Source organism: Hemitrygon akajei, chromosome 16, assembly GCF_048418815.1.
Source record: "Hemitrygon akajei chromosome 16, sHemAka1.3, whole genome shotgun sequence".
Classification (NCBI taxonomy): Eukaryota; Metazoa; Chordata; class Chondrichthyes; order Myliobatiformes; family Dasyatidae; genus Hemitrygon; species Hemitrygon akajei.
Genome location: NC_133139.1, coordinates 69,587,284 through 69,596,870, shown reverse-complemented (window position 1 = coordinate 69,596,870; position 9,587 = coordinate 69,587,284). Strand labels below are relative to the sequence as shown.

General features: G+C 47.3%; 1 protein-coding gene across 3 annotated transcripts in view; it reads right to left on the bottom strand.

Moving 5' to 3' along the window:
• Positions 1 to 2,226: 2,226 nt before the first annotated feature.
• The window catches only part of notch3 (notch receptor 3), a 209,945-nt gene continuing 202,584 nt past the window's right edge, over positions 2,227 to 9,587 (bottom strand). For all 3 annotated transcript variants that reach the window (XM_073069111.1, XM_073069113.1, XM_073069114.1), the window contains one exon: positions 2,227 to 6,571. In XM_073069111.1, the coding sequence (XP_072925212.1) occupies positions 5,261 to 6,571 (1,311 nt within the window). In that variant the 3' untranslated portion in view covers positions 2,227 to 5,260. The remainder of the gene's footprint in view (positions 6,572 to 9,587) is intronic.

The following is a 9,587-nucleotide window of genomic DNA, read 5'->3' as shown; positions in this document are numbered from 1 at the left end:
GTAAGGGTACAATTCAGGGCCTCCCTGCCCTGCCATATGCTTCTGGGACAGCAGGGATGCCTTTGCCAAATTCCCCCAATGCATTGGGAGGGGCAACGCGAGTGCCGAGTATCCTTATCCAGGCCAACATCCTCCGTGTAACGACTCAATCAGCTCCACGGACAGGTCGCGTCAAGACTTCCACATCAGGCAGTCTGTTGCTGCCCAGGCCATGGGGAAGGGTTGCATGTGGACACAGCAAGTGACTTGCCTCAAGATGCCTCGAGGAAAGTGACATCCTCACCTATTCTGATCTACCCAGATCCTCCTACACTCAACCCAGTCCCTGTGAACCTGTTTCCCCATCCTCCCCCCATTCTATCCGCCCCTCACCCCACACTACCTCTCCCACCGTCTGCCCTCCCCTTCTACTCAATCTGCCTCTCCCACTTCCTGCACTCGGATCCATCCTCTCCTATCAACCTCCATCATCTGCAGCCCTTTGTCACCTCCGCCCATCACCTTTTCCACCCTCCCCTCCTCTATCTGCCTCACCCAGATCCATCTATCACTTGCTCCACCCCTCCCCTCGCCTCGCCTCCTTATACCATCCCCCCCTCCAACTTGTCCGTCCATTGCCCCCGACAGATGCTACCTGACACAAGGCAATGTTGAGGCTCTATAACGCTCAGGTCAGTCCACACTCGGAGTATTGCGTTCAGCTCGGGTTGCCTCATTTTATGAAAGGTGTGGAAGCTTTAGAGAGGGTGTAGAGGAGACTTACCAGGGTGCTGCCTGGATTAGAGAGCACGTCTTATGATGAAATGTTGAGCGAGCAAAGGATTTCCTCTTTGGAGTTGTGGAGGAGATGATAGAGGTGTTCAAGAGGATGAGAGGAATAGACAGAATGGATAGCCAATGCCCTTTCCCGGGGCAGCAGTGGTTAATACAAGAGGGCAGAGCTTTAAAGTGATTGGAGAATTCCAGTCATAAGGAGAGATTGAATAGTTGGGGTGGTTTCAGCCCATCTAGTCCATGTCAGACTGTTATGCCGACTCATCCAATCGACCCACATCTGGAGCATAGCCCTCCACACCCCCCCCACCCCCATCCATGTCTGTGTCCAAACTTCGCTTGAATGTTGCAATCAAATCCGCACCCACTCATTCCACAAGAGGGAAGGGGCGCAATTGTTTTCACAGCAGATGGTGGGAGTCTGGAAAGTGCCACTTACAGAGGTGTTGGGGATAGATGCTTGAAAAATACTTGAACAGCCGAGGCATAGAAGGCCCTTAGCCATGGACATATTGCAACTAAATGAAATCAGTGTAGATAGGTAGGACATGATGGGTTGAAGGGCCTGTTTTGTGCTCTATCATTGTGGAAAATTCTGAAACCCACAAAGAGATACATCCTCTTACCATTTACCCTCTTAGAATTGTATAATAATGTCACCTCTCATTCTTCTAAGCTGTGCCAGACCTTCCAATTCCACACCCTTATTTCCTTCAGGAAGTCTGGATTCCAGTCCCACCAAAGGACCAAAACAAGGGTCCGGCCACTCCATTGGTCTGCTCTTGGGATGGCGGGAAGTTCCACACTTCCGCAGCTCTCAAGACTGTGAGGGTTAAATGCCAGGTAACGCAACAGTCCCCTCCTGAGTAACTGGAGATATTTACTCCTGGGAGGAAAGCAAACGTAACTTTTTGACCTTTTAGTTAAATGCATTTATTGCAGTTTTTATATGTTCCATTTTTAAAACATTTTAAATTTCTGAGGATTATTGACTATCTCTGATATTTAATGAGTGAGGAGGTGGGATCTTGCCAGCTGTCAGACCTGGAACGTGAGAACAGCCAGTTTGCCTGTAGTGAGCTGGGACCGGGACTACTCCTGGTACAGAGAGGCAAGCCACAATGAGCAAGCATTTGGTACAGCGGAAGATCTTTCCCCACTGCTTTTCTCGGGATATATTCTCAAGTTCAACTCCTGTGCTGTCTGTAAGGACATTTTCCCAATGATCGCGTGGTCCGCTGGTATCCTCCTATAGTCCAAGGATGTACTGGTCAGTCGGTTGACTGGTCGCTGTAAATTGTCCTGTGATTAGGCTAGGAGTAAATCGGTGGATTGTTGGGTGGCGCTGGAAGGGGCTGTTCCGCATTGTATATATAAATAAACAGAAGTTAATTTACAAATAGCTCCCTGTGCAAATGTTGTGATTGTAAACAAACCACTTGAGAGCCAGTGTGAAGTTTCCTACAGCTTTATTTGGAAGTTTATCCACCTCAGAACCTGTACTTCTTGCATACAAAAGACGTGACTTAAAATACTTTTCTGTACAGATTAAAGCTACATTTTTTTTTGTAAAAAGTCTTGAAGTATTATAAAATGCCTAGAAAATCCTTCTAAGAATAAACTGCCAAGTACATTGGCTGTGTTTCTGTGTGATATATGACTAATAGGAAATAAATTTTTTTATTTTGAGTACATAAAACATTTCAAACAACAAAGTACTTTTGAAATGAGTAAATGTTTTTTTTTGTTCTTCAGTTTGATTTATTTACAGTTTGTTGTCTTTTTTTTAAAAAAAAATCAGTTAATGCTATAAATGTACATTCTACTGTTTTGAGTTGTGTTTTCTGACCAAGAATATTGAGAAAAAATATATAATATATATATATAGGTCCTTCATAATTTCAGTCCTCTGGCAGGAAGTAACCCAGCTGTCTGGTGCTCTCCCTCTTTCATGAGCTTTGCAAGAATTAAATAAGAGAATCCGAGTGATTTTGAATTAGCTTTACCTTGTCTGTTCCATCCATGATAGGAAGCAAAGTAACCATTATATCTCTTCCTCATACCCTGCACCTCCCCTGACCCCTAGGGCTTAATATTTCTACGTTACCCTCCTCACCTACAAGCCTCAACACGATATCTCTCACACCCCACCTGACTCATCTTCTGCCTCTTCTCCTTCTCTAGGTTTGGCTGCTCATTCCCCAGTTCTACGTGCCCAGGCCTATCTATTATTGTTAAAAAAAAGGATATAAAAAATGTTTCTACCCTCTTCTTTTTGGTTATGTGTTAGTAGTCAATGAACCCCGGCCAACAACAGGACAGTCTGCTGAGTTCAGATAACAGTTTCCTCCATGTCTACCACAAGAAAGCGCTACCCTTCTCCTTCCTCTTGTGATTACAACTGTACAGCTTGTCAACACATTCGGGATGGGGACGCTTGAGCCAATGAGTCCAAGATTTAAAACAAACCAAAAGCGCAAGGGGAAACCTTCCTCCATCCACCTCATCACACCCCAAGCCAATTGATGTGAAGGTTCAAACTCAGATCCTGCATCTCCTCTGACTGGGGTTCTTCTAGGGCGGCTCTCTGGCCCCAGGTCGCCAAAGGGTGACCCTGGTCTGGGTAAAAAGCTCTTCCTTTTTATAGCATCTGCCAGTGTTGCGAAATATAAGGGGGGAGTTAGAAAAAAGATTTTGCTCTGGATTAACCAGTGGGGCTCTGAATTAAATTAGAATAAGACAACACCATGAATTCACTTTAATACATACAACTTTCCTTGCACTGTAGCTTGTGCCCCTTTGCCCAGGCTCGCAAAGAGAGTAGTTTGACTTCCCGACGTAGTTTGGGGATAGGTTGCATGCACAGAACAGATCTGAAGAACTGACAGAGAAACCAAACGGTTATGATCAAATGGTGGGGCAGAACTGATGGGCCAAATGGCCTAATTCTGCTCCAAAGACAAGCCCTGGTTTTTAACCACTCGCTGATCCTATCAAATTAAAATCTGGGCACTCATACTGTCAGAGGTTCAGTAGTGGGAATTTGAATCAACGGGGAAAATTCAGGTGTTCTACTGTAATAATGTCTGTCACTGGATTCAGCTGCACGGAGCAGCTAACCGAGCCCCCGAAGTCTGTTCTGATCTGAACATGAAGGGGATTTCAAGTCTCTAGACAAGGGCAGTGCGGATGGTTTGATTCCAATCAAACAACTCCCATTACGAATCGGATAGTGATTTTCGCACAAACTGTGATCAGCCAGATCCACTCCCACAAAGAAGAGCCAGGCTAAACAACGCAAAGCTGCACTGGGATAAACCTGTTCCTTCTTCGAAGGACAGTATCAGGATGACTTTTCTGGCAAATAACTACAGTGGAAATTTGACATTTCTTGGAAAAAAAAAGCATATTATCGTCAGGAAACTGGTAATTCAGATCATTTGAGCTTCTGAGTACGTCTGGCGTGGATCCTATGAATTGGAAAACCTCACTGATTATCTATTGGCTGATGATAAGCTCAGTATGAGCCCTGTGCTACAGTTGGCTTGAACTGAGTTGGTTTTTGAGGCCAAGGTTTGTCATCAAGCTCTGATTTTCCAACTGCAGACCCTGGATTTTGGACGCTTTGTGGAAAGATCTCCCAGACTCCCTCCTTATAATGGACAATAAAAAAAATAACAAGTGTTCCTGTGAAACACTTAAATAATCACAGTGACACATGGCAGCAACTCCCAAAGGCAGTAAGTGTTAGCAACGTTTTACACTGAGTAAGTGAACAGAACCACAGGGAAGGAAGTCATAACAATTCTGTATAATTAAATGGCAGCATTTTTCTGCTTGAGGATTTAGTGAGTTAGAGAATTACCTCAGGAGTTACCATAATGCTTACAGATCATTGGAGATTCCAGGCCACACTGGAGTCCTATGGAATTGGAACTCCATCTACTGTAACAGGTTAGCTATGTGGCACCGTCTCCTCCTTATCCACGAAAGATGGTAGTGTCAGTTTTCTGGCCCGAGTCTTTCTGAAGCCATCTCTTTTTATTAAAAATGGGAACTGGCAAATGCCTGAGGGTGCCAGGTATCAGTCACACCAGCAGAAGGCAGGGAACGTGCAGAGAACCGAGTCGGGACTGTGGCGGCAGAGGGTTCATTGGCTTGGGCAGTAGTGAGGGATTTTTAAACCCTTGACGAAACTGATAAAAATGTAACAGTGGACCTCGTCGGCGCTTTAACAGGCAGTGACAATAGTGAGGCCGAAATCCTTCAGTCTTTTGCTTTGTTAAATGAAAAAGAATCTCTATGAATTTCAGAATTAAAAGATGATCCCACTGTAGGTCCCGGCAGTGTTGACTCAGAAATGAGCTCCTTCCCACCTGTCTCTTTGAGATAACGAGAGCAGGAATCACAAAAAAAATTAAACAACAGCCCAGGTCCTTATATCCTTTAGGTATTCTTCTTTTGAAAAAAAATCGAATGAAGTATTTTATGCAAAAACTTGCATTTTGGTTACTTGTTCAGTCATGTGCTGCATCTGGGCCTGGTGTCCAATTATGGCAGGGCTGGGGCTAGAGTCTGACCAATCAGACATGGAGTGTGGCGAGGGGCTGGACCACTGTTCTGGAGACTCCGGCGATGGGGTCAGGTACGGGTGCTCATTCTTCAGGTGGAGGTAATGCTTGGGCGCGCCATCGTGCCCTGCTGTGTAGCCGTGCTTCGAGGTGGGGGGCAGATAGTCCTCAGATGGGGCGCCGCCGTGCTGCTTGAAGAAGGGCGGGAGGCCTGCTTGAGACGGCTGAGCCTCCTGAGGGGAGAGGCCCTGGCTGCAGCGGTCTGCCCTCCGTCCTACCTCACCCCTCAGCAGGCCCTGCTGGACGGAGGGAGGGATGCACCTCGGCTGTCCATTGGGGGCTTGCGAGGGGGCGGCCGGCTGCTCGGCCCGGTTCTTGACCGGGCTCTGCTGACCTATGAGCTGAGGCCCCATGCTGCCCATGGTCAGGTGGCTGGCCTGAGGCAGTAGGAGACCGTGCTGTGAGCTGCCCGCCCGGGCACGCCACTCGAAGGTGCCCATGCTGAGGCCCAGGTTGCCGCCACTCAGCAGGCAGCCAGGCTGGGCCACCATCTGGGGCACAGAGAGGCGGGGCAGTGGGGGCCCACGGCCCATGGAGAGTACAGCAGCGGTCGCATTCTGGCCCGCCAGCTCGCCCAAGTCCCCCAGCCGGGCCAGGGAAACAGTGAAGGGGCCCTCCAGGATGCTGCCGACAGGCTGGGTGGCCAGCATGGACAGGGAGGTGGCCGGGTGCAGGATCCCCGAGGTGGTCACCACCGGGGAGGTGGGGTTGGCGACGTAGGTGCGTGGCGAGTCCAGCGAGTCCACCGGAGACAGCGTCACGGAGCTCTCCAGGAGTGAGGCCTGGCAATCCAAGCTCAACTTCTTGCCCTTGGGCTTCACGTCCTTCAACTCCTTGCTCAGGTTACCAGAGGTGCCGGGGGCCGAGTTCTTCGAGCTGGGCCTCCGGGCTTTCTTGCCCTGGGGCGTCTGCTTGAGGTTGCCCAGGTAGCCGTTGGGCGGGCACATGAGGGGGGACATGGAGTGCCCCCCAGCCCCCTGCGGGCTGCGCACGGCGTTGTACTCGTCCAGCAGCTGCACGATGTCGTGGTGCATCCGCTCCTGCGCGATGTCGCGGGGCAGGCGGTCCATGTGGTCGGTGATGTCCCGGTTAGCGAAGTGGTCCAAAAGCATCTTCGCTGCCTCGAAGCTTCCTTCCCGGGCGGCCAGGAATAGCGGCGTCTCCTCCTGAAAGACAGGTCAGAATGACATTCAGATCAGGTTCATTGTCACCTGCATATCTAGTCCAATACATAATCACTACAATAAGACACAATAAAAACAGTGCAATAGAGGAATAGCAAGGTAGTGTTTCTGGAACGTTCCGAAATCTGATGGCAAGAGGAAGAAATTGTTCCTAAAATGTTGAGTGTGTGTCTTCGGGCTCCTGTAGCTCCTCCCTCATGGTAGTGATGAGAAAAGGCCAAGTCCTGGAAGGTGAAGGTCCCTCATGATGGATGCAGCCTTCTTGAGACTCTGCCTTCTGAAAGTATCCTCCAAGATGGGGAGGGCTGTGTCTGGGATGGAGCTGAGTTAGTCCACAACCATCAGTGGCCTCCTTCCATCCTGTCCATTGGAGCCTCCACACCCGGCAGTGATGCTGTCAGCCAGAATCCCTCTGCTGGAATTTGCAAGAGTCTTCGGTGACACTCCAAGCCTCCTCAAACCCCTAATGAAGTATAGCTACTGGCCTGCATTAACACTTTTGACCAAGGGTGCATCCTTGGAGATGCTGACACCCAGAAACCTGAAACTTGTGATGGGGTTTCAGAGAATTCACTTTGGCCACAAATAAAACAGTGATGGAAGTGAGTAAATCAGAAAGACCAGCTGTACTGGAGAGAAGTTCCTCTGAAGAGGCCGAGGACAAGCAACACAAAGTTAGTTCTAGGGACGCTCCTTTACAGGAGGTGATTGGGGTGTAGAATTGTTAATTTTCTTATAGTTTAACTTTCCTGTGCTTACTAGTATTTTTATATAATCACCTATACATGTATAATTGTTCAGTGAATTTTCCAATAATTACACTGCTGGTGTTTAGTGCAGTACAGGAGGTCCTCCATCTCTGTCAGTCCATAGTGTCTCACACAGATAGACTCTTCATTGCTGCTTCCATAACAATTCTTTGATTGTTAGCCCTGAGCTGAACCCCTGAATCTGGAGGACCGGTGGACCACTTTTAGTCTGGCCTCTACCCTTTGATCTGTTTAGCATGGGTGACCCTATCAAGATCCAAAGTTCAAGGCCCTGATTCTAGTCAACGAAGCTCTCTGGGTCATTGAGGCAAGCAAGCCTCCAAACCGTACGACAAGGTTGTGGTTATCTTGGAGGAGTCGCAGTATGAGACGAGTACGTTTCGCTTTATTTTTTCTTTGTTCTCAGTTCTCTCTTGCTCATTTTCTGCTCTTGTAACACTCAATAAAATGATCATAAGCAATAAGCTTTATGCCTCATTTGTGACCTCTGAAAAATCTTTGGATCGCAAAAATATCAATATCCAACATTAGTTATTCCAATGGTGGCTGTGGGCATGAGGAGGGGTATTGAGGAGGGCAAATGGAAAACTCAGGTCATGGGTTTGTAATCCAGTTCTAGGAAATTACCAACAGTAATTCCAGGATCTGAATGCTCACAATTCCCCCTGGCTCTGGCTCTGGCTCTGCCTCTCCCATCAGTCTGCGTGGAGCTGGATGGGTGAGCAGAATCAGGGCTGGGAACTGGATCAGGAGCATCAACAATCAGAAATGGGGGTGGGTTTGCGCCTGAAGCAGGGCTCTCGAGTGCTTTCGAGTTTCAGCAAGTGACGTTTACAAACTGATATTTACAAGCTGAAATTCACCCAGCTCAGCCTCCTGCTCCCCTGAACTCATGGGAAAGTTTATATTACTACCCCCACCCCAGGTTACCAACGTTCGACTTATGTATGGGCCTCACGAGCATTTGGGAGGGCGGAGGAATGCGTTTTCTGGGTGCTGCGGGGCTGCAAGCACATTCTGCCTGAGAATACAGCCACATTTCTGACTTCTGAACCGTCGGGTTACGACTGGCTCACAGGAATGGAACTCCCTTGCGACCTGGGGAGCACCTGCACCTTGTAATGTTGCAAAATTCTGAAACAGACATGTTGAAATATAATGAGTTGCACCCAAGAATTTGGGAAATACGCTGCCTTCAACGTTACAAGGACTTGGAGAGTCAGAAAATTCAGCTGATTTCATTCCTCACATTTGACTGAGCACCAACCACCCAAGCTGCCTTAACAGACAAAAAGTTAGATTTGACTGGTGTTACTGAGGAATGGGCTCCGTCCAGCCCAGCGGCCTCAGCCTGGCCCAGCAAACTAATGACTGAACTTCAACAATACCTATTAGCATATTCATCATTATTGATATTAGTAAGAATTAATACTTATTTATTAGTAATTGATAATAACAATTTTGAAAGTACTTAACTATTACTCTAATCAAATGATATTGTTAAATATTGGCTAGTAATTATTAACTACTAAAGTTAATTTCAACTGAGGCACGGGAAGAATTCCAACCAATCCAGTACTCACGGCCTGGGTGAGTGGATTAATGATCTGTGAATAAACAGGTCACTGTGGAAAATCATTCAGTAACTTTGAACAGGGCCCTGGGACTGAGATACAGAGGATTCTGATTAATTGGAATACATTGGAACCAGTCCATTTTGACTGCCAGTACATTAAGCAGCTACCCCAATTAGCCAAGGTTTCATGGAAATAGTTAAAAAGGTATATAAAAAAATAAGCTACCTTTTAACTGAGTAACAAATTATGTATTCACATGAAATGCAAAACAAATTAGATCACCAATGCTTCTACAGTACTATAAAACTCTGTATTAGTTCCTAATAGTTAACGATGGAGGAATTTATCCAGAGTACGCTGCTGTGTATGGGGTGTCCAGGGAGGAGGTAGCACCTCTGGGTCAAGTCCTGCTTACTCCTTTCCATAGATGATGCTTGACCTGCTGAGTTCCTCCAGCACTTTGAGCGTGTTACTCTGGATTTCCAGCATCGACAGAACCTCTTGTGTTTATAATTGAGCTCCATAACATGCGGACTCAGGCAAAACTAAAGCGTTAATGGTTAAGCCAAATTATTAGGAAGAATCTTCCAACAGGTAATACAGTAAACCATACAGCTCCTGCCTTATCACCTCCTTAAAATTCCACGAACT